The sequence below is a fragment of the Rhinopithecus bieti genome, unplaced genomic scaffold (genome assembly GCF_001698545.2).
Source record: "Rhinopithecus bieti isolate Rb0 unplaced genomic scaffold, ASM169854v2 scaffold_13261, whole genome shotgun sequence".
NCBI classification, from domain to species: domain Eukaryota; kingdom Metazoa; phylum Chordata; class Mammalia; order Primates; family Cercopithecidae; genus Rhinopithecus; species Rhinopithecus bieti.
The window spans coordinates 86,920-114,552 of NW_016807494.1; the positions used below are offsets into that span (position 1 = coordinate 86,920).

Consider the following 27,633-nt stretch of genomic DNA (forward strand, 5'->3'; position numbering starts at 1 on the left):
AGCAACCACCAATCTCTGAGGAGTCAAAACAGAATTTAAGGGAAAGGTAATGACACTATTGAGAAATGTGAACTCCTAAGGCACCTGGGTGTATTTTATAGCGTGGAATAAAACCAGCCCAACAGGTCAGAGGTGAATGATTCCCAATGTGCAGATCTTAACAGTTAAGATACAAGGTTTCTGAAGGCCAAAGGACAATGCAGAACTTCCAGGCTTTTGGTGTGAACAGTTAAGCTGAGTACATACTATGCCTGCACCAGGGGCAAGGCTACCATTAGATTTCATTCCTAAAAGCAGTACTTGAGGTTTGCCCTAAGGCAAAGTTCCAGGCAAATCATTCTATAGCAGCTTTGCCTTAGTGCTCTGGGATGCTGAAGGAATGGTTCTTCATCTCTTGTGTAGCAAGAGATAACCACCGATGCAGAATTCATTGGCTAGCACGTTGGCTAAAACACTACTGTGTATGTAGTGCATCTTTTACAGATGTATGCATGCACCGCCGTGGAACAGTGTTCTCTGAAATGTCAGGCCAGTAATGCCTTGGGCAACTACTGCTGGCCAAGGGCACTTCCAGGCACAAAGGCAGGAGGAGGGCAGCTCACCAGGAAGGGCAGAGGGCAGTTCCTCTCTCTTCTCTCATGGAGCACCCTGAGTTTCTATGCAAGGTTGGCTTTAATTTTTAAATTAAATTCTCACATTTTAGCTGCTACCCTGAGATAGGACTCGAATTTTTTTTTTTTTTTGAGTCAGAGTCTTGCTGTGTCGCCACACGTGATCTCAGCTCACTGCAACCTCTGACTCCTGGGTTCAAACGATTCTCCTGTCTCAGCCTCCTGTGTAGCTGGGATTACAGGTGGACACTATGTCCAGCTAATTTTTGTATTTTTAGTGGAGATGGAATTTCATCATGTTGGCCAAGACGGTCTCCATCTCCTGACCTCGTGATCTGCCCACCTTGGCCTCCCAAAGTGTTGGGATTACAGGCATGAGCCACTGTACCTGGCCAGGACTTGAATCTTTTTAAAGTGAACAGAGAAAAGCAGAATGTGTAAACTAAAACATAAAATGCTAATTTCTCTCTTTTGAAAGGAAAATAGATTGAGAAATGTGAATCTTCCTTAAAAAAAGAAACCAGTTTTGATTACAGGGAACCCATTAAGTAATCACTCCAACCTAAAAATACTTTGTTTAATCAGGTACTGTGAGGGTAATTGCCTTTCTCTGTGCTGATTAAAAAAAAAAAAAAGGTAGAGTACAGAATACTCAGGAGCCCAGGAGCCCAAAAGCCTGGACTGCTGGATAATCAGGAGAGAGGGTCTCCAGGTCAAAGGTGCTGGTCTTGAACTCCTGGCCTCAAATGATCTCCCAAAGCACTGGGATTACAGGTGTGAGCTACTACCTCACTTGTCCCCTTCTGTAAAAGGTCAGAAGTGACATAAGACACTGGCCCTGGCTTTCAGGCAATTGAAATGTAAACCTTTAAGTATGATTCTCAAATGTAGAGTAGTTGTATGAGGCAATGTGGTGTATGAAAGGCAGTCCTCCGGAGAGCAGGATGAGTTGATCACCACAATGCATCTGATAAGTTGGGGGAAAAAAAAAAAAAGTGTCTTCCTAAGCCTGGTGCTTGTTTTTCTGCCCCTTAGGTGGGGCATTCCCATTGAGCAATGCTGTTTGCTGCCTGGCACGTTCTGGGGTTTCACAGATATGGGTAGAAACAATCCCCCCAAAGTCTCTTGGGACCTTGCACCGTGAAGATTAACCATATCTGTAGTCAGAATGAGACCAGACACGCAATACACAAATAGAGAAGGCATCTGCATTTTTAATCGAGTATTACTATTAGCCCTTGGATAAGTATATTGGCAGTAGAGTTTTAATTTGGAAGACAAAAGTGCCCATAAGAAAGTCAAGAATTTCAAATGCAACTTTTAATACTACGTATTTCAACAGCTCCCATGTTCAAGTATTCCTAGAGAAGGACAGCTCTTTTTGTTTCTAAGTATGAGAAATTGTTAGCATTCCTTCCTTTGGTCTTCCCACACCCCTCACAAAGAGGCAAACAAAATAAAAAGCGGACAATAAGTGCAAGATAAAAAAGAAAATCTAAATAGTATGAAATTAGTTTTATTTTAACTAAAATAAAATGCTTAACATCTTTCCAAAATCGAAACTAAAGACAAACACTTAGAAAAAAGGGTGGAAACTTATTTTTCCTTTCCTGGGGAAACTAGTAAGGCAGAAGTTCTAACGAAGCTTGGTTTTTTCTGCAGGACTAGTCTATGCAAACAGAATCTCTCTCCAGCCTTTTCTCTATGTCAGTTTTATCTACCTGGCAATAAAAAACAAAAACAACCCCAAAACAACCCCTCCCCACAAACACAACACAAAACAAGGGACTTGAAAAGTTGGAGAAAACCTTTAACGCGTTTCTGTAAAATCCTTTCTGAGGTGGTTTAGTACAGGCACTACCCATGCGCAACTTTGTCGGCCAGGTGAGTTGGTGCAGAAGCGTTTCAGGTGAATTCATACCAGAGCCACCGGGTGTGACTCGGCCACCTCTCCCAATTACCACAGGGAGGTCTTAAAATTGAATTTCAGTTTCAGCAGATACTTCAGATTTACCTGAGCAATATCATAGACAATGTACCTGAGGGGAAGCTTGTTAAGGAGCCAACGGCCAAACAACAGAGGGTACATGTGCCTCATCTCCCCCAGGCTGGCAGGACGCTCAGTGCCAGCCTGAAAGTCACTCTAAGGCCTCTTCACGGGGCTGGGTTGCCTTATCTCCCCCAGGCTGGCAGGGCGCTCAATGCCAGCCTGAAAGTTACTCTAAGTCTTCTTCAGGCAGACTGAGGAGAGGAGATCATCCTCTGGAAACTGGGGGAAGGCTCACACCTTGTAAGCCAGGCTATGCACAGGGAGGGACCACGGAAGGGAAACAGTCACCATGGGACACACTACAGGACAGCCTCTAATCCTTGTCTGCCCCGGGTAATCTGACAGCATGTAAGTGACTCTGTAGCTCGAGAACATCCCTGTGTGCTCACACAGCATACTCAAGAAAGGATACTCGTTATATAGTAGACAGGTGTCATTCACACCAGATGAAATCCCGGTCCCAAGAGGAACCTCTACACCATCCAGACTAATACTAGCTGAAGGGTCAGGGGTAGTTTTGCCCAAACCTGAAAAACAGAAGTCACAAGTGACATGAACTGTGAGAGCAGATGTGGCAAAGGTTCCAGGGAGATGAGCTCTTTTTGATGTTGAGTCCATGTGGCCTTTTTTTTTTCCCTTTTTGAGATGGAGTCTCTGTCGCCCAGGCTGGAGTGCAACGGCATGATCTCAGCTCACTGCAACCTCCGCCTCCCGGATTCAAGCAATTCTCGTGCCTCAGCCTCCTGAGTAGCTGGGATTACAGGCACCTGCCACCATACCTAGCTAATTTTTTGTATTTTAGTAGAGACAGGGTTTCACTATGTTGGCCAGGATGGTCTCGAACTCCTGACCTCAGGTGATCCACCGCACCCAGTCCCGTGCTCATTTTAAAGACATGCTCTGCTCTTTCTTCAGATATAAAACTAAGGCAATAAATCAAGGTTTCCAGGGCATCAACCTTCACTGAGTTTCATGAGAACAGTGGCAGTACCCTCCATACAGGGTCACATTTTGGCTTAACAGAATTCCAAAGCAGCCACTTCAACCAGGCAGTGGGAAGTTCTAAATCATATGCTGCAAATTCTAGTAATGCAAGATGCTCCAGGCTACAAGATGCTGTAGCTACAAGTTAGGTTAAAGCCCAAACCCATGCACCTGGTTACTGGTGCCTGCACCAAGATTCTCCTGGGGCATCTGTGATACCAGCTGCAGCCAGAGAGAGAGAGAACTGTTTTTAAAAATGAACCTCCTGCTACAGAACTTGGCCTTTTTTTTTTTTTTTACAAAAATAAATAAAACGAACCTCCAATCATGGTCAGCTGCAGCATATTAACCACCACTACCACCCCCAAACAACAACAGCCCCACACACACACACCCCAAAAGGATAAAATTAATCTCCAGCTGTTTGACAGCCAGCCACAAGGCAGCCTTCTCAGGACAGCAAGCCCCCTGTTCTGTGCTGTCCAGGATGCCTTGGGCTGTAGCAGCAGCTTTGGAAACACTTTACCTTTGACACTGTGCTTGCCCTTGGGTAACTTGCTGATATGTGAAGCGTGCTTCAGTTCATACCTATTCAAAAGAGGACGGGCTCAGAAGAGGCTTTCACACTGTGCTCTCAAAACCAACAGTTAGATTAGGAGAATAAGATCAGATATAGAGATGAGATAAAAGCCCACAAAACCCAGACCATCTTAACTGCTCAGGCTTCCTCCCGAGTTTCTGGAACTGCTCCAGAACCTGAAGCTGCGGTTGCGGCTGAACATAGTCTGTGCCCAGCGATCACTGCTATGGGGCCATTTTCAAGGAAAGGCCCTATGTGGAGCGGTGATCGGCAGCTCTGGGTTTCCGTCCACATTCCACAGTCCCCAGACCCCTGGCCGTTTACATGACCCTGTGCTTTTGGTTACAGTTCAAAGGACTAGGGTGGATGTCCAGATCAAGCTGGACTAATCAGATCTTTCTCTGTGGAGAATCTGGAAGTGGGATTAAGATTCCAGTTCCATTTAGGTTGGTCTAAGAAAACTGAAACACTATTGAGTGGAGGAGGAGGCCATGGGGGATCATCCTTTGTGCAACTCAATCTCTCTGCTTCCCAGTACATGGAGAGAAGACACTGCCAGCTCTGGAGGCCTGGTTGCGTTCCTGCCCTTGCATTTCCTGAAGTATCCTTGTATCTCCCTTGTTCCCTTAACTTGAATTGGATTCTGTTATTTACAAGAAAAGAATCCCAATTGGTGGGTCCAGTAACTGTAGTGGGGAATTTCTACTCTCCCAGCCAAGGGGAGTTCTGCCTGTAGCCCATTCCATCTGTCCCCATGAAATGCCATCGGTCCCAGAGCCAGGTTTACTCACATGTTTCCAAGGGCAACTTCTCCCAACACGATTAAGCCTATTGGGTCTCCCTGAGATGTATGGCAGTAGTTGGCACTCTTGGAGACCATGTCAGCGAAATAGATCCCTTTACCAAACATGTAGCCTGTCTGGAAGGTTGGAAAAGGGACAGCTGAGAATCTTCTGATGGGAAATTAGGAGCAGCTGTTCACTGAGTGCCAACATGAGCAAGCCACCCAGCTAAGTGTTGCAATCCATCACTTCTAATTCTCACAATGCCCATGCTGAGGAAACACCAAAGTTTCAGCTCACAAGCCAGGCTGCTCAGATCCTAGCTCTGCCAGGTGCCAAGGAGCTGCAAGAAGCTACGTAACCTTTCTGGACTCTACTTGCCTCTTTTAAGTGGGGAACATAATCTCATGGTGCTGCTGTGAGGATGGAATGAGCTCATCAATGTTACTTAAACTAGTGCCTGTCAACATCCAAGGAACGCAGGCTGGTATTTTTATTCCCTTTTGCAAGTGAAACATGAGGTTCACAAAGGGTAGGCCATTTGCCCGTTATACACTACTGCACAGCACCAGAGAGAATCATTTAAACCACTCTCCTCCTCATTCTACAACTGTGAAACTAGAGGCTTGGAAGGCCTTGTCCAGCTGGACCCATCTAGAATCCAGCAGGTGGCATCACGACCCCTCGTGTCTAGGTAAAGCCTTACTTATTTATCACTACGTTTTCCTGCTGAAGACACTGACACTCAAGAGGTGGCCTGGCTGGGAAGTGGTAGAGGTAGGCCTGGACTCAGCTTGGCCTGTAGCCATGTATCTGTTCTTTGCTTGTCAACACACCCGATCAACATTTGCAGCAGGCCCTGGCCTGGATGCTCTATCTCCTTTGTTCCAGAAACTGTGTTTGAAACTCCTGACACGATCAGGGTCAGGAGGATAAAAGCGTGAAGGCCTAAAGAAAGGATGTCTGGCAGAATCCCCCTAAGCCAACTAGGCCTCTTACTCAAAGTTCTTTATGGAGACACCTGCAGAGACAGGTATTGCCCACCCCTCACCAGGCCAGGCACATACCACAGGTGCTTCAGGCGGGGCTATCCGAAGACCCTGGGACAGGATCCCGGCAAAGTTGGTGGTCCTGGACCCGTGCCACAGCAACCTTCGGTTATGAAGCTGCTTAAAGGGCTTGTAGCGCTGGCATTCGCCTTCACGCTCTATCTTAAAGATCTGGTTGGAGTAGTAAACAAAGGGAGGGACAAAAGAAGGCATTTGTTACTCTGGTTGACTGAAAAGATAGGACTGGATACAGGAGAAATGACTGGCTGTCCCTAAGGCTAGAAGACTTAAGGTCTGCTGCAATGCAGAAAATGTTTTCCACAAGGCTGGGATGGAAGGTCAAGGTCCAGCCCAGCAGAGCCCAGCCATTGCTAGTTAGTATTACTGTGCAGCAGATGTGCACTTGAGGAACTTTATCTTGGACCTCTGATAATTGCATGTTCTGAGACCAGGTTTGGGGACGGGAAATGTCCTTTAAAACATAATAAAAAGCCATCCCCAAACTACTGTGTAAGATGCTAATTTTATAATCTCAGCACTTTGGGAGGCCGAGGCAGGCAGATCACCTGAGGTCAGGAGTTCAAGACCAGCATGGCCAACATGGTGAATCCCTGCCTCTACTAAAAATACAAAAATTAGCTGGGTGTGGCGGCGCATGCCTGTAATCCCAGCTACTCTGGAGGCTGAGACAGGAGAATCACTTGAACCCAGGAGGTGAAGGTTGCAGTGGGCTGGGATTGCACCACTGCACTCCAGCCTGGGTGACAGAGTGAGACTCCATGCCAAAAAAAAAAAAAAAAAGACTACTAATTTTTCTGCTGAACAAATGAGTCACTTCTTTGGATTATTTAAAGTAAGTAAACTGCTCTTTTCTACCCAGGCCTAGGTTGGAGGAGTGGGCAGGGAAAAGCTGGCAGGACACAGAAGAAAGTGGGGGAAGAAGGGATTCTTACATCGATGACTTCCAAGTCATACGCATTGTGTGTGGTTGCATGAGTGTTCTTAACATACTTCCTGATGATCTCGGCTTCTTCAGAATCTCTGCCAACCACCTGGGTAAACAGAATCTTGGGATTAGCACAAAGGAGACCCCAGGAGAGCTACAGAGGAATGCTCAGGCTCAGTCGATGCACAGCTCAACACCACACTCCTCAAAGCCAGGCATGACCGAGAGCCTGTGTCCCAGGCCCGTGGGTTGGGCAGATTCTGGCCCAGTGGCTCCACTTTCCTGAGCCTCCACCTCTTCATCTACTTGGGCTCAGGGTTCCTTTTTGTCTTAAAATTCTATGTTTTGGGATATCAGGGAAGCTAGAACATGGGGCTCACTATCAGTGAACAGGGCATTTCCAGAACAAGCAACTGGCTCCTGGAAGAGAGTCCAGCTCAGCATGAGTTAAAACACAATGGGCCAGAGGAAGTCACAGCTATGATGTGCAATTAAAATTATCCCTGGCTCAGTGCACAAGCCTAACAAGCAGCTGTCAAATAGCTGATGTAATCTATGCTAAGTAAACCTGAGTATTATAGATGAGACTAGTTATGTTTTATTTTCATATTTATATTCAAAGTTCAGAAAACCTAGGAATGCTGGTCTACCTCACTGTCTTTTAATTAAAAGTCTTCAGAATTGTAAACAGAGAGTAAGAATCCCTTCACGAAGAACCACTCCCACAGTTTTCCCATCAGGAAGGTGCTCCAGGGGCAAAACAAGTGACATGTGGTGTCTTACCTGCTTGGACTCACAGATCTACACTTTGTCCTAGGAAAGGAGCAAAGGCTCTTTCTTTTGTGATGTAAACACCTGGTACCAGACTCAACATACTCTAGCCCACCTGAACCCCTGCAACACTGCAGGGAATGGGCTGAGGACAATGGGGCACACGAGCGTGGAGATAGGCTCAAGGACAGGGCCATCTAGAAGCTGAGGCAAAAATCCCTCCTCTGTTGGTCTAAGCAGGGTGTTCAGAGACTGTGTGTGCCAACACAGGCCACTTTAGCTCCAGAGAAAAATGAATCCAAGCACTGTGTTTTTATTAGAGCTGCCATCAAGCATTTCCACTTCTGAAACGGACATCGGTAATAAGCCTTCTAAAAGTTCACACCACAAGGGTTTAGAAAAACAGAGCTCCTCTCTAGATTCAGGAGGGGGAAAAAAAAAAACTTCTGGTAAGACCCTCAAAAATCAATTTGTATGTCAAGCTGAGGTGCTGGCTTGGAAGGCTGCCTTGCAAGCAAGGTGCATTATCTACATGTGAAATGCCCAGAGGTTCTCAAAGGACCACCAGCAGCAACGTCCAGGAACTTGTTAGAAAAGTAAATTACTGGGCACCAGCCATCTGTGTTTTAACAAGCCTTCCAGGAGATCCTAACACACATGCAAGTATGGGACCGCTGCTCTCAGGATGAGGTTAAGATGTTTGAGGAAGGCCTGACCCTGTTACCTTAATGTCAGTTTTGAGCTTCTCATAGTTGACATCGATGGGGTCCTTGCTGCTATCATCAGACCCTCCCCTGAGCAGACTGTAGGCCACCTCAATGTCCAGCAGGTTGTCAAGCATTTCCACCTTGGCCTGGAGGAGCAAAAGAAAGCCCCTGACTTAGGTATCATGGTGAGTGAGACAGACTCACCCAGGTGGCAGAGAAAACCTACATGCAGAGAACATTCAACACAGTGAATGGCAAACCTTCCTGCTGGTCAGGGCCAGCCTGTTACCTGCTGCACACAGTGAGCTCTCCTAAGGACTTCCTGGAATGCTAAAAGGCCTTGCGGCCTGGGGGAGTTGAGAGGTGGAAGAACTGTCTTTCCTCTCATACAAGCTGACATTTGGGACCTATAATGAAGGTACTTCAGACAAATGTTTCCTGAGCCAGGAGCTCTCTTAAAAGGCAGGGAGGGAAAATGGGGAGGAAGACGCTATTATGAGGGAGAGGCTCTCCCTCTCCAACAGCTCTTTCCCCAATGGATTCGGTAGAACAGAGGCAGGAATAATGGCTCCGCCTCCATCAATGTGGGTAGAAACCCAACTTCAAAACAAGGGCAAGGAGGTGGCCCTCCCAGCATCGGCGCTGCCCTCAGGGATCATGACGGGGAGGGACGGTTGCAAGGGAGTCACACCCTCACCCAGCAGACCTGCAGTCCCTTCTGAACCCTTGCGTACCTGCACACTGTCTGCACTGTTCAGGAGCGGAGGCTTCTTCATCCCAAAGTCGTGGGGGATCAGGGTGTAAAAGCGATTTGAGAGATCCAGGATCTGAGAGTCGCTGCTGCCCTGAGACACTGCCTGGAGACGAGGGGAACAGAAGGAACACAAGACTGAGGAAGCAGCTCCGAGCCCCTGGCCAGGCTTTCTCTTCTAGCAGGTGGGTGCTGCAGCAGGTCCAGAAGTAGCGTGGTATGTGCACATGCCAGGATGCATGGGAAACGACCAGAAGACCACCTTCCTGTTAAAGTTACACCACTGAGCAGCACAGGACCCCCATCCTCTAAAAGCACTGCTCAACACGATGGGCTTCTCCCATGAAGTTTCATTTGTACAAAGAACCGTGCAGTTACAGACATCTGAAACCCTGCCACAACTATGCAAAATGTTAACTGTAAAATCTAGGTGGTGGGCTCATGACTACTGCTGTAAAATTCCTTCAACTTTTTGTATGTTTGAAACATTTTCATAATAAAATGTTGGGAGGAAGCTGCCCATCGCTATTAAATTCAGTCAGGCTCCCTGTCTCCACTGACCTTCATTGGAATTAGTTTTTACTATACCTGGAGGTTGAAGTGGCCAGGCACAGAAAGGCTAAGCAACCCTTACAGTTACTGCCAGTGTTACTTGGTGCTCTATATGTAAAGGGTGTGCAAAAAATGCACAGAGATAAGAGTGGGGCCACTGGGATTCCAGGAATTTGGCAGACAGCCTAGGTGATCACAAGAAGGTCAAGGGGATATCAAGTGGCACCCAGCAGGTCTGAAGCCCCACGCCTGCTTCTTGCTGTAACGTGGACTTCACCAAGTCGTACAGCTTCCATCTGTGCTGCCCAGGTGGCTCTGGAAATGGGTATGGATGCTATTCCAGCTCTTCTACCTGAAGACTATGGCATGGGAAGAAGCAGGGGCTGAGGAAAGCCTTGCAAGTTCTCAGTCAGTGAGGAACAAGGAGAGACGTTCACTGCTCAGAGCCAGCTGTAACTGGAGTTGACAGATCCGGTTCAGGGCCTTTTCTCCAGCACCAGCCAGAAAGCCTGCTGCCTGGGCCCACTTCTGTTTCCCGTGTGCTTTCCTTCTTTCTATAGGCCAAGCCTGCACCCACCCACAAACATAAGCGGAACCCTCCAGCTTCTCCGGGATGTAGCTGGAAGGTTCCAGGACTGGGAGACCTTGAAAGATGCTCGAAGAATGTTGAAATAACATGAATGAAAGAGGTTTCCATCTGATGAGTTCCTAGTAACTGCAAAATAAACTCTGCCTAACTCTTAAGGACACATAAAATAAAAACCACAACGCAGGTGACCCTTGAACAATCGATTTGAAGTGTGCAGGTCCACTTATACACAGATGTTTTCAATAAATACAGTTAGCTCTCTACACCTGTGGGCTCTGCAGTTGAGAATTCAACCAAACTCAGATCAAAAATATATTATTCTCAGGCCAGGTGCGGTGGCTCATGCCTGTAATCCCAGCCCTTTGGGAGGCTGAGGTGGGCGGATCACTTGAACCCAGGAGTTCGAGACCAGTCTGGCCAACATAGTGAAACCCCACCTCTACTAAAAACACAAAACATTAGCTGGGCGTGGTGGCGCATGCTTATAAACTCAGCTACTCAGCACGAGAATCGCTTGAAGCTGGGGGTGGAGGTTGCAGTGAGCTGAGATTGTGCCACTGCACTCCAGCCTGGGGGACACAGCGAGACTCTGTCTCAAAAAAGAAAAAGAAAAGAAAAATCCCCCCTCCCACAAAAAAATCTCAGGATGCGAGACCCACAGATGTGCAGGGCCAACTTTTCTCCTCCATGGGTTCTGCAGGGGGGACTGTAGGACTTGAGCATGAGTGAATTTTAGTGACCACAAGGCAGTCCTGGAACCAATCCTCGAGGATACAGAGGGATACCTTTACTTTTAAGAGAGAGGGTAACCAACGTCTTCAAGTTTATAGGCAGTTTACTATGTATCTGACAACTGAAAATGTTGCCATTCATTAGTTTTATGATAAACTTTTGTAAGTAGCAGGCACTTGCCATTTATTGAACTAAAAAAAATCTAAACCCTCGTGAAATGCAGTTCAGTACTTCCAGTTTCTTAACCTTGAGTAAATGTTACCCCTGCCACCCCCAGATTTCGCCCCCTAAGTCAGCCAGGGGAGGGTTCCAGGAGGCCCCTGGTGGCCCCGTGCTTACCTGCTGTACCTCACTGAGGATGGAGTATGCGGCCTGGATCTGCCTTTTGCTCAGCTTCCCCAAGGGCATCTTCTGAAGGTCGATCTGAGGAGACAGGGGATTTCTCTCTGAAAGCTGGGGACTGCGCAGTGTGATAGCAGGAGAACTGGACCGAGCAGCCCACCCTCAGGCCCCCAACAGAAGCAGTCAGGAGCCTGCTGGGATTTCCTGAGGACACCAGTGACCCAAATCCAGAGTTTGTAGCCCCACTCCACCAATGAGAGATGGTAGTGTGTCTGAAGATTCTTGCTCACTTCCTTTACGGCTGGGCTTAGCCAAGCCATAAGTCATGCTGACCCTCCCCCTGCCACCCGTGGCCTTCCCTGGGATCCCAGAGCCAAGGCAGTTAAGTGCACCCCTCCCTGGGTTCCCAGCTGGAAAAGAACCAAGAGTTTTCAAGTGTTGAACACTATTTTTAAAAAGGACACACTCCTGAACTTATGGACTTACATTCAAATCAATGCTGTTCCTTTCAGATCAGTCACCTCCAACAAATATTGCTACTGCTCATATCTTGGGAACTGCCTGCCATCAAGAGAAGCTGCAGTGGAAGAAGCATGAGATCTGCAGCCTTCATTTTCCATTTGTTAAGTGGGGCCATTTCCTTAAAAGGCACTCACTCCCTTTTGCGAGCAGCCCTGCCTATTTGGCTCAGCCCCTGCGTGGAGACACCTGTGTACCAATGGGTCCCACACTGTATCCTGAGACATCGTTTCTGGGGCTTTGCCAATAGACCCTTCCGAGATCCCCGGGGTCTGTGACTGCGCCTTTCCATTTCTGCATGTCCAGCACTTCCTGCAGTGCTTGGAACAAAGAACTGAACAAGAATCTTAGAAATGGAACTGCTATGGTGATAAAATTAAATAAAAGGATTTGAAAAGTGCTCACAGCTCATCAGGCACTGACCAAAAGCCAGCAGCAACAGCTTCTAATAAAATCCACAAGCCCTGACATGGGCTTCCCTGTACACTCAATACTGCAAACTCCATCCTAAGGGAAGATCTGATTACTGGCAAGAATTAAGTAGCTAGAGCCACATCCGGGGGAAGAAGGTGGATAATCTATTTCAAGCCAAGAACAAGGTACAATAAAAGAACAGAGTGACTTTGGTATGGACTGTCAATCAGCTCTGAAAGCAATTCTCAAGAAGGATTCCCAAAAGAAGTTCTGATGGCACAGCATGGCCAGAGTGAGGGCAGAGCTTTCAAGGGCACGACATTTTCCAACCTGTATAATTCTGGTGTTTATGTAAAAAAAAGAAAATACCTAGTTTCCCTAATTGTACGCCCCTCAAAACATACGCACAGACTAAAAATAAGAGGTGGGCTCCATCCACACAGGCTGCCCTCACTACTGGAAAAGAAACTCAGGCACAGTGCTGGATGGTGGGCTGGGAGCAGTGGCTCCACAGCTGCCCAGTTTAGAGAGAAAGAGAAAAGTGGGAGAAATAACTTGGCACTGGGGACCCACAAGCCCCAGCTGCAGCCAGAAGGGGACTCCTAGGGCTGCAGCCTGGAACCCTGCCCCCCGCTGTGTGTCCTGACTACCTGGAGCCCATTCCCTTCTGGACTCAGGATGTGCCCTCCTCACAGGGAGAGTCAGGTTCCCCTGTTGCTAAGGATGAAGCCCTGAGGGCCACTGTGTCTCCTTCTCTACATGGTTACTCTAATCCTACGTGGACCCCGCTGAGGTCAGGAGCAGGCATCCTGCTTTCCACACACTTCCAGCTAGCTGCCTTCTAGCTTGTTTCAGCAAGCAGCGCCCCTGTCCCTTTTCTTCCTGCTAAACTAGTTACCTGTCCAGTGAAAAACATTAAAATGTCATTTCAGGCTGGGTGCTATGGCTCATGCCTATAATTCCAGCACTTTGGGAGGCTGAGGCAGGTGGATCACCTGAGGTCAGGAGTTCAAGACCAACCTGGTCAAAATGGTGAAACCCCATCTCTACTAAAAATAAAAAAAAAATTAGCCGGGCATAGTGGTGCATGCCTGTAGTCCCAGCTACTCGAGAGGCTGAGGCTGGAGAATTGCTTGAACCCAGGAGGTGGAGGTTACAGTGAGCTGAGATCGTGCCATTGCACTCCAGCCTGGGCAAAAAGAGTGAAATTCCATCTCAAATCAAACCAAACCAAACACAAAACAACAACAAAAACAACATTTCACAGGAAAGGACTTGGGTTTGAAAATAGCTGAGAACTTCTAAGAATCACAGATAGACCAAGGTGTGGGAAACTGGAAATGATGTGCAGGACTTCAAAACGTGAATGAAACGAGCCCCTCTTCTCCTTACCGTAGCACCTCTCAACCTTTCCCTCCCCGTCCCTCATTCTCAGTGAGCCCATCCACAAGCTGTTCACACTAGTAGACCTCATCAACAAGTCAGATGACACAGCGATTTGAATGAGCACAGTGAACAAGCCCTGGCCATTTTTTAAACCCGTTAGAGGATGTAACTCAACACTCCACTCTACAACAGCACAGGCGTGAGCATTCCTGCCAGGCTGAGCTCTTGGCTGGGAGATACTGGGGTTGGCCCTGATGTCCATGGGGCTTATACTGCCCAGTTTTGACCCCCTGTCCTCCCAGCTCTAAGGCAGGCCAGGAGGCTCTGGGAGGAAGGACTTGGGAAGACAGCAGAACGTGAGCGTGAAGGGAGAAACCCCATGGAGAAGGGTGGAATGCTTTAAGGCTGATCTAAGACTCTCAACCTCCACTGGTTCCTAGGAGCCCAGGACAAAGGGAATAACCATATGCATCGCAGCTGCTTGTTTTTCAGAGCAGCCTGAAGCTTCTGGGTTTATCAGCTAGGGAAGAGGAGAGGGTGTTTGTTGGCCAGGTGGGACCATCTCTGCTCTGAAGGCCCCCAGGGTCAGTACTTAAGACCTCTGATGCTAGGAGCAGCAAGAACAAGGGGTCCACCCTTTTGCACTCATCTCCCAGAGGGAGAGCGGAGATGAGAAGGAGAACAGACAGGAAACACAGTCTTTGGCTGCAGTCTCTGCCATTCTGCCCTGGACAGAAGCATGACTAATCCAATAACCATCACCCCCACCCCACTGCCAACCTTGTAGAAACTGGTATGAATTTTATCTTATGAATAAGTGTCACAGCAATTTTCTTTGATTCTAAGTGAGCTGTCTTGCACTTCCCATGGTAACTCCAGTTGGTTGGTTTGGTTGGGCCACAAAGGAAGCATGACTAATGCACCCTGCCGCAGCATGAAGAAGGGGAAAAATACAAAGGGTGGGCTGGTCACAGTGGCTCACACTGTATTCCGAGCATTTAGGGAGACTGAGGTGGGTGGATCACTTGAGCTCAGCAGTTGGAGACCAGCTGCTTGGGCAACAACATGGTGAGACTCCATCTCAAAAAAAAAAAAAAAAAAAAAAAGTACAAAGGGGACTAGGGACCAGGGAACAGCTCTCTCCAACACACCACATGCTTCACTGCAAATCAAACAACTCTCTGCAAAAGTGCCACCACTCCAGGCCCCAGCACTCACACAATTTAAGATTGAAGGACAGGTACGAGAAGCTGACAGCCAACGTATTCTGTTTTTGAAACAGAAACAAGAACAGGCAGAGGTCTTCACTAGCTCAGCAAATCATCATTCACAGCAAATGCTCACAGATAAAATGATAAAGCGCAATAACCTCATACTCCACCATGGCTTTCTTCATACTTTCCACATCAAAGATCAGCTTGATGAGGTCCTGAACTGGCTTAGGGAGCTTGGACTTGGTGCCAGGATTTACTGTCAGCTTCTTCACTGCCTCTTCATCCTTCAGGAAAAAAGCACATTACTAAGAGACCCAAATCAACAACTCAACCAAGGTATCTGAGTCTGTGGGGCTGGGCTGCAGACAAAGGACCAGCAAAAAAAGCTGAGTATTAATCAAAAAAGATGTGGAAACAGCAGCCAGGATGAATGTGCCTGATGCTGTACACGGGTCAGACTCTTCCTGTGCCCGCCCCCGAAGTTTTCTTGGCTGCTCCAGATTCTTATTCTTGTTGCCACTGCAGCATCTGCATGGGCTGACCCGCCCTGGGGTTGCTGGTCCCTGCCTGGGAAACTGCCTAGTGCCCACTCATGCCCAGCCTGGAAGTGCTGGGCAACTGTAGAGGCAAACCTTGGAGCAATAGGGTATGAAACTGAAGGACAAATTATTTCTCTTTTTTTCTTACACTTCCTCACACAAGGGCCAGCTGCAAGACTAAGTTTATATAGCCTTCTCTAAATTCCCAAAGGACCAAGCAACCAGTCCCATGCGCTGCCAGCCAGCCTGACAGTGTTAAAGCACATCATAGCATTAACTGTCACGTCCTCCTCCTACACTGCCTAATAAACTATTGAGGCTCCACCCCCACTGTCTGAAGAACCCAGGTTATGTCAAGATCACACTGTACTGAAACTGCTTTAACTCTTTAGACTTGAACTGTATGAGGGCATAGACTGTGCTCTGTCCAGCACAGTGTCCCTAGCAACTAAAACGGAGTATTAGTATTGGTATTTGGAGTGAAAGGAACTGACATTGGGCTTTGAACCTGGAATCAGACTGGCTTACCCAAGCAGCAGAGAGCTAACTTGGGTTGTTAGTGTTCATGGCTGCTGCTGTCACCTTCATAGTAGACCTACTCTCAGTGTTGAAATACCATCTTAAATGCACTCTGCTATCTTCTGGGTATAACTTCATTGGAGGGCAAAGTATCTATGTGTGCAAAACCCTTATTTAAGTGCATATACCTTATGACCCAGTAACTACTTGTAATGACAACAATCACAGAGGCACACAAATATTTATATGTATATCAGCATCATTACAGCAAATGCCCAGAATCAATCTAAATGACTAACAGGAGGCAGGAAGTTGTTCTGATTAATGATGAATTCTAGCCACACACAGGATGGGAGTCAATGCAGCCTTAAATAATGCTCTGGATTGGTGCAGCCAGTGGCCACTACAGTAGCCAAAAACTGAGGTGTGCTGTAGGCGCAAAATACATACCAGATTTCAAACACTTAGTAGAGAAAAAACCAAAAGGGAAATTTTCTCATTAATAATTGCTGGTACTGATCAGGTGTTAAAATTAGAATATTTTGGACACATGGGGTTAAATAATACCAAGATTAATTTCATTGGCTTCTTGCTTTTTAAAATGTGGCTATAAAAATCTTTAAATGTATTGAAATGGCTTGAATTATAATTCTATTGGACAGGACTGCTCTAGAATACATAAGGAAATGCTCCTGGTACATTAGGGCAAAAAGCAGATGGTTGCAACATGGTACACATGGTGGTAGAAAAGGTACATATGCAGTGAAAGCCGACTGAAAGAGATATCTACCATTATTTTAACTGCGGTTAATTCCGGGCAATCTTAATTTTTTGTGCCTTAGTAAATTCTCAAAACATTTTAAAACAAATATTTAACTCAGTAAGGGGCGCTACCGAGTCAGGCCAAATCTGTCCTGAAAGTCTGCTGTCTGAGCCTCATCATTGTATAAGCAAGATGTAAATCCTATTTTTAATATAGAGAGTTCATGAGGTCCTCTGTAAACTAAAAAATTCCCCCTTTCAGACATGCTAGGCCTCAAAGATTTCGAATTAAAATCTCTACCCACCTACAGGTCTCTCTTTTTGTAAATAAATGTGTTTTCTTTTCCCTGATTAAAAAAGTGATAAATTCTCATTTTCAAAAAGGCAAGCATTTTGCAAAGAAAAAAGACAAAACAGAAAAGTTAAAAATGTCAACCAACAGACAAATGAATGCTGTGTGCTAACAGATACAAGGAGACGCCCAAAACTACAGATAGAGACAGCACTAGGAAATTATTTGGGACTAATAAAGTGTGACCTAGCAGAGCAGGTCAAGTTACTATAAGTCTGTCTATAGACCAGGTCACAGGATGGAGGGTCACCATGGGTTCAGATGAAAAGCCTTATCTGGAATCTGTGAATTATGCCCTATTGTTTCAGGAGTAACTGAAAAGACTGTTCCTCCTCGATATCTCAAAGATGCTACCACAATTCTCATTTAAGCTCTATCTCATACTTCAAGGTGTTGACTGGTTTTTCTGCCATCTATTGAGATGATCATGGGGTTTTTGTCCTTCACTCTACTCATATATTACATTGATTTTTAAATGTTGAATCAACCTTACATTCCTGGGATAAATCCCACTTGGGAGTGGTGTATAGATCCTCCTATGCTGCTGGATTCGGTTTGTTAGGATTTTGTATCTCTATTCATAGGGTTTCTGCATGTCTATTCACAGGAAATTGCTCTGTAGTTCTCCTGTGCTGCTTTGGCTCTGGTATCAGGGTGGTACTGGCCTTCATGCAATGAGTTGGGAGGTATTTTCTTCTATTTTTGGGGGAGAATTTGTGAAGGACTAGTATTCTCCTTTCACCATTTGGTAGTATGTTTACTATGATGCCATCTGATCCACAATGTGGATTTTCTAGAATAAGGTGTCCCTTCCTACTCCTAGAAGCAGACAGTGTAAGGGCATTACATGGTTACCTGGCCGTAGTCAATCTCCAGGGGGTAGAACTTTTTGGGATACTTTGTGAAATTTTTGGAGTGCCAAGCGTTCCCGGTTTTTTCTTCATATAATTTCATGAAGTGCTCAATGGCATCCTCCTTGGACGGCATCTGTTCCAGTTTGTTGCTACCGATCACCGTCCCCACACGGCCCCAGGACCTGAATATCCAATACCTGTGGTGGGAAGAAGGGTGTCAGATACACAAGTGTGGGTCAGCTGTCCCACTTCAGGAGGAGTTCCCCTTTCTTGCCATTACATTCAGGTGTGGAAGAATTTTACACACCCCAAAAGGATAGTGATTAACACAGAACAAAAGGAACTGCTATAACAATAAAGGGTCTTTATCTTACCTCTCATTAAACTTTCAAATCATATTGACTATAAAAAAATGCCACATAATAGTTTAAACTTGGTTCTGGCAGCCAAGCCTGAGGAGTGAATCCTGGAGTCTGTAGACCTTTGCATAAAAACGATTCTACTCCTCTCCCCAAAGAAATACAAAGTACTATCTGGAAGTCATGTGTTCAAGGAGACAACCCTTAAAGCTGTACCCTAAAAATAATTAACTTTCAACTCAGATCCGAGGCTAAGACACGATGAAATGAGGGGGGCAGTGGCAATGGCTCCTCAGGTCCGGTGACCTAGAGATGCAGGCTGTCATGTTCAAATTCCATCTCAATTGAGGGTGCACATCACACATATCCAGCTGCTGTGCTGCTCAGCTTTGGATGAGCTAATTTTTCATTAACTCAAAGCAGAGGTAATGCAAAACTTAATTTTCATTTCATAAGAAATACAGATATATCATAAACCCACATACAAGATTTGTGTACATTTTAAAGACAGAACTATAGATTTCAAAGAAAATTTGGGACTCCCTGGCCATTCTCTGGGCTACTGCACAGGGGTATAACATTTCATTCCCTGCTTGGTTTTTCCTGTGAAAATTTTTGGGAAGCACTACTTTGATCTATGTTGAAAATTTTTTCTGACCCTAACAGCCCACACCACCCTTTCACTTAACACCAGCAAATCTTAGCCACCAGAAAAATGTCCACATCCACAATCAACGTTAGAATTTAATAAGAGTTCCTTCCATACGCCTTTCCACTGACACATAAATCCTGTTTTGTGTTGGCTGTACTGCAGGGTAATGAACTCACTAGCTAAGGACCACTCTGCCTAGATACATAAGGACAAAAGCCAGCCCACCCTCTCATCACCTCCCAGCTGCTGTACCCCACAATCCAGAATACGCCCTTGCCTGTCTCATCATGTTAATAAAAAAGGCAAATCCAAACCTCTTTAGTTACTAGGGAGTTTGAACATTAAAAAGTAAGTTCAACGCTTGCCAAACTTATTTGCTTCCGAGTTTTAAAACATATGTAAAATTAGAAAATCTTGATTCAAGCAGCTGAAAGAAAAGCCAGCTGGGGCTGGGTGCAGTGGCTCATGCCTGTAATCCCAGCAGTTTAGGAGGCTGAGGCGGGAGGATCACTTGAGTCCAGGAGTTTGAGACCAGCCTGGGCAACATAGTGAGGCCCCTGTCTCCATAAAAAATAAGGCATGGTGGTGTGCACCTATGGTCCCACTTACTTGGGAGGCTGAGGTGAGAGGATTGTTTGAGCCTGGGAGGTCAAGGCTCCACTGAGCTGTGATTACACCACTGCACTCCAGCCTGGGTAACAGAGTGAGACTGTTTCAAAAAACAAAACAAATAGTTGGAAAAACAAACAAACAAACAAAAAAACCCACCAAACAAAAAGAAAAGCCAGCGGGAGAATACGTGAAACCGTACCTCGGGACAACTGTACAAGGACAGCAATGCTACTGGTTAGTAAGTGGCTTCTTTCTCCCCTTTAAACAAAGGCCTCATGGTTCGTTTTTGATCTCTGTGATTAGATTTCATTCCCTAGGCACTGGGCCTAATGGGTTTCACATGGCTGATGGCACAGCACTGACTGATGCAGGATGGCCCCATGTCTCTGCACAACCAGGCTACACCTGCAGAACTCACCTGCTTTCCTTGTCATCCTCCAGAAGCTGCAGCTTGTAATAGGAGTTAGTTCCTTTAACGATGTCCACCAGGCCGAGGGTGGCACTGAAGACCTTCCCACCTTTCTCCAGGACATGCGCAGAGTGTTCCAGTCCTGTCCCGGAGGCAAAGCATCTACTGTTTTCTCTCCTCTTGAGGGGCTAGCGCTCTCAGGGAGAAGGGTTTGCAGGCCTGAGGTTCATGCCTCTTGGATACACTAACACCACCTTCAGGAGGTTCCCCTGAAATGCGTGTTCTCAGGACTGGGGGAGCTGGTGAAAGAGGCCTGAGGGTAAAGCCACAACCACACTGCCCCAGGTGTGCTGCGGGCATTCGGATGTCTGCTCCTAGTCAGCTGGCGGGGGGTGGGGCACGCGGCCCACTCGGCTGGCAGTCCTGTTTGCTTACCAGAATCAGGATCCACAGCTGCTCCTCCTTTAAGAGTTAATTTCATTCTCTTTTCAGATTTGTTGATACCTTGGAAGGGAACAGAAAAATGTCAACACGAAGTTAAACGTAACTGAAAAGTAAGGGGAAGGTAGAAGGCAAATGAGTCGTTCTCATTCGCATGGTCTGTCAACTCGGCATCTATATACACACTCCTCCCACCACCAAGTGCCTGCCATTCTGTTTGCTGCTCTGCAGCACTCAACAGGCCATGTCAGGGACACAAAGGGACAGGTTCTGTGCAGGCCAACTTGGCCACCAATGTCCCCGGCTTTTGGCCCTGGAGGGGGCAGCTTGGGGCCCTTACCTTCCTCTTTGACCTGGCCCTTGCTTTTTTTGGAGAGTGCAGCCCCTGACTTCCCTTTTGGGGCCACAACTTCGACAGGCTCTGCCTTCACCTCTGCCCCCCAAGGGGACAAGATGTGCGCTAAGAACAACTCCTGAAGGCTCTTGGTGGAGGCGGAGACATCCTGGAGGAAGTCCTCAGACACAACTCGGATGTTGGCTTCCTTTACTTCCTCCATCTTCTTATTCATCTTTTCCACCTCCTCTGTTCAAATTGAAAGGAAAAAAAAAAAAAGAAATGTAAGTTTAAAACAAAACTGAAACTTCAAATTACTATAGTTATATTTACTGTGTAATTCCAAATCCTCAACATCCCCAGCTCTCCTTTGCTTCCAAGTCTAATGCTCCCAAGAGTGTTTTTCATTCTAACGATCATCTCGATCGGCAATATTCCCCCTTTTCTAAGGTATGATGAGCCAGGGCAGCCTTCTCCAAGCCATTCTACAGCACAATGTTAACAGACACTCCAAGGAAAAAACACCCTGATGTCAAATATGTATGGGAAATCCTGTGTTCTATTTCTCTGGTTCCTGAAGACCTACAGTGGTAGTAGCATAATAAACCCACACAGAAACCTGTTTACCTTTTGTTTCACCCTACCTTTTCCAAACATACTTGAACCATGAACTTCTGTTTTGGCAGAGATCTACGCACATCTTACAGAGCAGTGCGAAGTGATGAGAATACAGGTTGAGCAGTTTCCCTTATCAGAGATGCTTGAGACCAGAAACTTTTCAGACCTTAAAATACTTGCTTCGTATTTACTGACTGAGCATCCCTAATCCAAAACTCTGAAATCTGAAATGCTCCAATGAGCATTTCCTTTGAGCATTATGTTGTCACTCAAAAAGTGTTGACTTTTGAGGCAATTGGTTTGGATTTCGGGACTAGGGAGACTCAACCTGTAGTAGCTTACTGTCTTTAGTTGGGAACATGCAACACATGTGAATCTATAGTACAAAGCAGCGACATTGAGGGCAAATACTTGTTTCCCTTCATAAAGAACCAGAGCGATGATGATGTTAAGATCCAGTTTTTGAGTGCTGTGATCGACTCTTCCTCACTGACTTGTCATCACAATCATAAGACACAGAGCATTATACCTGTTGCACAAATTCAGATTCAACTCACTTTTGGTGCTGATGCACAGGGAAGCCTTATTGGCTGTCCCTGTCAACTTCCCCCCGAGTTTCTCAATCATAGCCTTCACTTCATCCTTGTTCCGGGACAGCTTCCCAAGAGTCAGGATCTTCATGTTGGATAATGGCTTATCTGGGATGAAAAGAGAGAATCATTCAGCAAGGTCAACTCCGGTGCTGCTCCCCAGTAAGGGGAGGTGGAGGAGCAGGCGAGCCAAGCAGTGAGCTCCTGGGGAAAAGCCTATGAAAATACACTTGTGAGAAAACAGGATGGGACAGCAAGCTGCCATCTGAGCACCTACAGATGTTCCTCAACACAGAAAGGACTGGGCAGGGAGCAAGCCACAAAATGCCACTCCATGGCCAGGCCAGCCTTGCTGGTATGAGCCGGGCAGCTGGGGGTTACCCCAGGTCCGCTCCATGGTCAGGCTAGGAAGGCTGCATCTGCGGATGAGGGACCAGGATGGGAAGAGGGGTAAGGTCACATGAACCCCCAATTCCTTCTGTTATTCTCCCAAACTGCAATTCTTATTAATTAACCCCATTTTAAAATGAGACATGTCCATGATAGTCCCTCAAAGGAGTGGCCAGCACAATCACACTGAGCTGAGCTAACCGATTCTAGGCGAAAAGCAGCTGCCTGGTGTGCACTGACCCAGGCCAGAAAGGCCTGGACAGGGGTGTGCCTTCTGTTCACAGCAAACAACACAGTGCTGGTGACACGTTTCCAAAACTGGAGATGCTGCAAGGAAAAGTCCTTACTGCCTTCCCTGTGAGGGCAAACAACTAGGAAACACTGACAGTTTAACTGAAACTGGTGAGGTCTCCAGAGAACAAAATTATTGATTTATGCTGAATTGCAAGTTAGGGGAAAGCAGAGGAGGGAACCCTCCATGGAGGGGTCAGAATGCCAGGCCCCACCTGGCCCTTCATGTGGGCACTTGGACTCAGGCTGCCAGCAGCACAATGGACTAGGGATGACCACCCACACACACTGCAGTGACCACTGGTCCCCTCTCAGGATATGAAAAGGAGGTCAATAACAGGTTTATGTTCAAGGACGGAACCTTCATCCTCCACCCACCAAACTGTGACCTTCGCCATCAGACTATGCCACATGTCTCTGAGTAAATAAGCAGCGGGTCACTTCTCCTGCCAACAAATACATTGCTCTCACTGTCTTGGTTGGCTTGGGGCATTTCTCACTAGTGCTGATCAGTAACTCCCTCTGCATACAACAGAGACTCGAGCATCACACCAGGGTCGTGATGACTGGTGGGTGCAGGGCGGCCTGGAGAGTAAGGCCTCTGATGGTGCTCTGCAGTGAGGTCAGGCAGGAGACCCTGCGCGGTACTCCAAGTAAGGCTGTCAACCTAGCCTTTCTTAGGAGCCCCTCTCCTAGCCTCCTAGAATAAGAGTCACTTGTTCTTTTACAATGTTTATTTTATTTTTAGAGAGAGGGTATCACTCCGTCGCCCAGGCTGGAGTGCAATGGTGTGATCATAGCTCAGTGCAGCCTTGACCTCCCAGGCTCAAGGGATCCTCCACCTCAGCCTCCTGAGTATCTAGGGCTAAAGGCACATGCTGCTACACCCGGATAATTTTAAACATTTTTGTAGAGATGGGGGTCTCGCTACATTGCCCAGGCTGGTCTCGAACTCCTGGCCTCAGCAATTCTTTTGCCTCAGCCTCCCAACGTGCTGGGATTACAGGTGTGAGTCACTGCTCCCAGCCGATGCTATGTTCTTAATCCCCTCCCACCTTGCTGTAGTTGGGGGTGTAACAAGCCAAGGGAAGAGGTCTATCCCCTGTAGGACAAGGCTTCCCCATGGTGGGGTCAGCAAAGAGAGACCCTTGATGGATACTTTCTTCACCAGCTCCACACCACCAGCAAGTAGTGGGCAAACAATTCCTGCAAAGCAGTTCTATGACTGGGGCCCTAAGAGCTGTACCTGCTGAAGCAGAGGAGTTCCCAGCAGCAGGCACCGAGGCTGTGGAGGGTGGGGGCGTGGCCACCACTGGGGCGCTGGTTTCTGGGGGGAATATACGGTCCTGCTTTTTAACCTTCAATTTCTTGAGGTAAGAGATTTCTCGGAATTCCTAAAAAATATTAAGTTTTAGTTAAGAAGCTAGCTCTCCCTTGAAGTAACCACCTCATAGACCAAAAAGGATTTGGCTTGTCCAAATTAAAGAATCTCTTTTTTTCTTCTTACAATAAAGAGTAACAAAAAATAGAAAAACGTGAGGCTTCCAGAATGAAAGACAGTATTATTGCTGCTACAGTACTTATTTCTGGTACTTTTACATTTATAATAGGGGTGGTATTGTGGCTGCTTTAAGAGAAAAATCTTTCCCAGAAAAAACAAAAACACAAACCAGTGGCCAATTTGGTCAGGAACCACCACTGGAACTGCTGTATGACTATAGCCTCCCTGGCCTCATTCTTGAGTTGTTCCCTTTGAGAGTTAACAGGCCTCTGTGGGATCACATGCCTACTCCAGAACTTCAAGACCTCAATACCATACACACTGGGAGATTATTACCCAAAATGAAATCACAGTATTCACTTTCCTTTTTAGAAAAGGAAAATGAATGCAGAGAGCCCTACGGTATTCACTATAAATTCTTCCATCAGCACAATTCACTCTTCACTCTGAGTGATTTACAAGCGGCCTTGTTCTAAATGGTCACTCAGTAACTATCAAATACATGAAGCTCAGGGAAAGACCCTGTGCTCCCAGGTCTTCGCCCAATCAAGAAACTGCTCTTTCCATCTATGCCTGTGTTCAGGGTGTCAGCTGGATACAAGAGGTCACAGATTGCTTCCAACACACACTGACCACCTAATATGTGCTACCAACCATAGTTGGTTAAAAAGACAGTTTCTCCCCTTGAGAAAGTATCTCATTTGTGACTGAGCATCAGCTATAGGAAGGTGAACTTTAACTCAGGAGCTAAGCTATGCCAGAGGTGTGCTAAGGTGATGTGAGACAGGGAACGCTACCATGCACCTGGAGACAGTGATCTGCTAAGCCCACTGGGAGCTGAAAACACAGGGGACTGCCTAAGCACAGCCATCTGAGTAGCACATGGTGGCATGTAGGGTGCCCTGGCCAGGTGCCCTATTGCTAGGTATTCCTAAAAAGAATGAGCAAGACTGGCGGTGGGGTGGGGAGAGGGGTATGTGAGGAGGAGGAAAAGGGTGGCAGAAAGAGGCTGCAGATGGCCAGCAGAGCCGCATCATGGAGGGCTCTGAGGACAAGCTACGGAGCTGGCCTTGATTCTGTGGGACAAGTGCCTGGGGGCAACAGTGTCACTGCATGGGCAGCAAGTAGTGCCAGACTGAAAACTTGTCTCGCACATGCACATAACCTTTAAAAATGTATACAGATGCTCAAAAATTGATATATAAAATACAAGGGATGGCACATTGCTTACTGCCATCTTATTATTTCCCCATCGAAGATAGTAAAAGAAATACAAATACCACATAAGGGTCTGGAAGATTTGCATACCCAGAAAAATCGGGGAATCAGTATAAGATTTTAAGGGTGGGGAAGTGCTAAGCTCAGATTTATTTTACAGGAAGCATTCAAGTAAAGGCATAGAGAGAAAATTAGGGGAGATCATGCAATCATGGCAGTGAACAAGTGAGTCAGGGGCTGGTGGAAATGGAGTTCAGATGTAGGTGAAGAGCGAGTAATGTCGACTATTGCTCGGCTAACGATTCCTGAGGGTGTACTGTGTGCCGCTGTTCCAAGTGCTCCACCCAGGAGCAGGCAACAGCGAGGGAAGCAGATTGGTGAGTGGCAGAGCTCTGCACCTAGACAGGCTGCTGGGCCTGGATCCTGCTGAGTCTGAGCAGGCACAGGCGAGGTCCCTGGAGCAGCCAGCTCCACAAAGATACTGCCAGAACCCCACCAGCATGGCTCCAAAGGGGGCTCCCCATGGAGGTATTTTGTGTTGAGAATTCCATAAACAGTTACATTAAAAAAAGAACGTGCAATACTAGGAGATATGTGAACTCTGGATCCAATTCTTCTGCTGGCACTAGGCAAGGAAATGTCCTTGAAAAAAACTTGTATCAGAAAGCAGGAATTACTATCCATTTCTTCACCATATGTCCCTCAAGCCTAGAACTGTGCCTGGCACATAGGAGGCATTCAATAAATAAAAATTATTCATGGTCTTTGTAAGCAACATTTTACACCAAATGGACAAACCTCTACTTCATACTTAGAGGAGCTTTGGTTCTACATTTGTATAGTTTGCAAACATACAATTTTATATTCTGGTTAATAGGATGACACATCTGTAAAGAAGTCTGAGGAACAGGGCCCTGCAATCTCAGGGACCTGAAGTATGAACAAGCGCAGAAAGTGGGGCCAGGTTTTTCTCCTAACAGATCCCAGGATCTTCCCCCACCCCTTACCTTTGGGGTTACCCACTCCTTCCGGTTGGGTGTCTGTGTCTTGACCATACACTTGGTCCAGGCAGTGACGTCCCCAGTGCAGTAATAAGCATCACTCTTGAAGACCAGCTGACCCGAGCATTCCTTGCAGGGAAGGAGGGCACCGAATGCCATGCCATCGGCTACTTGGTCCAAGATCTGCAGCCAGGGGAGAAACACATCAGAGGGCAAATGCGGGACTACAGAAAAGGACACTTACTAATGTGGGATGGAGGAACTTGCACAGATTTCTCTCTCTACAAAGAGACTTCTTGCTGTGGGCTTGCTGTGGGGCTCTCAACACCCCACCCCGCCCTTTGTTTACAAAGGAGCTTGGATTCTTGTAATGTAGGAGACCTTATTTCCAAGTGTTCCTGCAGCTCCCCCATCCCTCAGTGATTGAGAAATGAAGGGAGAGCCCAGAGCATCCACTGGCATTGCACAAAGTACAGTGCCAAGTCAACTTCCAAGAATGACAGCAGAGAAGGACCAGTTGGGGACACCGTCATGCCATCCCTCAGGAGGGGGCTCTCCACTCCACAGGCCTGGCACTCTAGAACAAGCACTAACATGTGGAAGATGTCTAGTGGGGCGTGTGAATGCCGGCCTCATCCATCCCAGAAAAATGGTGACCACGATGGTGGTGATGACCGTGCAACACAACCACAATTTATACTCCTTGCAATTAATACCAGCAGGTGTTCACACAGAGGGCCTCCCACACTCCACTGGGACAGTCACTCCACAACGACAGGGTCAGCCTCACATGCGTGTCCCACTTAACACAAAGGCAGCTCACCGCCGACTCCCCAGAAGGTACTTGCTGGTTGTTGAAGATGAGTAGCTCCTTCAGGTCATTAGTCGAACACACTTTCTTTAGTTCATCCTTGATGTTCCAGATCAGGTCATTCTGAGCCTATGGACAAGACCCAGTGGCTGAGAGGCCAGCTCTTTTCAAAGGAATAATTCAACTGGAGGAGGAGCCCTGGTCATGCTGAGCCTCCAGTTATACCCTGGTGCACCAGCGAGCTGCCACTCCAAACCTGGGTGATCAGCACAGGATTTGACTCCTGGTCATGCTCCTGTGGACACCAAATTAAGCCTGTTGTGTGGTCTCTCAGAGAATACTGTGGAAGGTGAGGAGGAAGCCCTAAGGGTTTGGGGGAGATTGCACCAAGGCTCCTGGAA

At 46.9% G+C, this 27,633-nt stretch overlaps 1 protein-coding gene across 1 annotated transcript in view; it reads right to left on the reverse strand.

Annotated features, from left to right (window-relative positions):
- Positions 1-1,807: 1,807 nt before the first annotated feature.
- Positions 1,808-27,633, reverse strand: part of PARP1 (poly(ADP-ribose) polymerase 1) — a 47,698-nt gene continuing 21,872 nt past the window's right edge. The window contains exons 6-23 of the mRNA XM_017882330.1: positions 27,245-27,361; positions 26,428-26,604; positions 23,948-24,095; positions 21,988-22,128; positions 20,819-21,061; positions 20,473-20,541; positions 20,047-20,179; positions 18,007-18,202; positions 15,135-15,263; positions 11,444-11,527; positions 9,215-9,337; positions 8,498-8,626; positions 7,010-7,108; positions 6,075-6,227; positions 5,017-5,144; positions 4,172-4,233; positions 3,074-3,188; positions 1,808-2,650 (exon numbers count right to left, since the gene is read on the reverse strand). Coding sequence (XP_017737819.1) covers positions 2,569-2,650; positions 3,074-3,188; positions 4,172-4,233; positions 5,017-5,144; positions 6,075-6,227; positions 7,010-7,108; positions 8,498-8,626; positions 9,215-9,337; positions 11,444-11,527; positions 15,135-15,263; positions 18,007-18,202; positions 20,047-20,179; positions 20,473-20,541; positions 20,819-21,061; positions 21,988-22,128; positions 23,948-24,095; positions 26,428-26,604; positions 27,245-27,361 — 2,328 coding nt within the window. The 3' untranslated portion in view covers positions 1,808-2,568. The remainder of the gene's footprint in view (positions 2,651-3,073; positions 3,189-4,171; positions 4,234-5,016; positions 5,145-6,074; positions 6,228-7,009; positions 7,109-8,497; positions 8,627-9,214; positions 9,338-11,443; positions 11,528-15,134; positions 15,264-18,006; positions 18,203-20,046; positions 20,180-20,472; positions 20,542-20,818; positions 21,062-21,987; positions 22,129-23,947; positions 24,096-26,427; positions 26,605-27,244; positions 27,362-27,633) is intronic.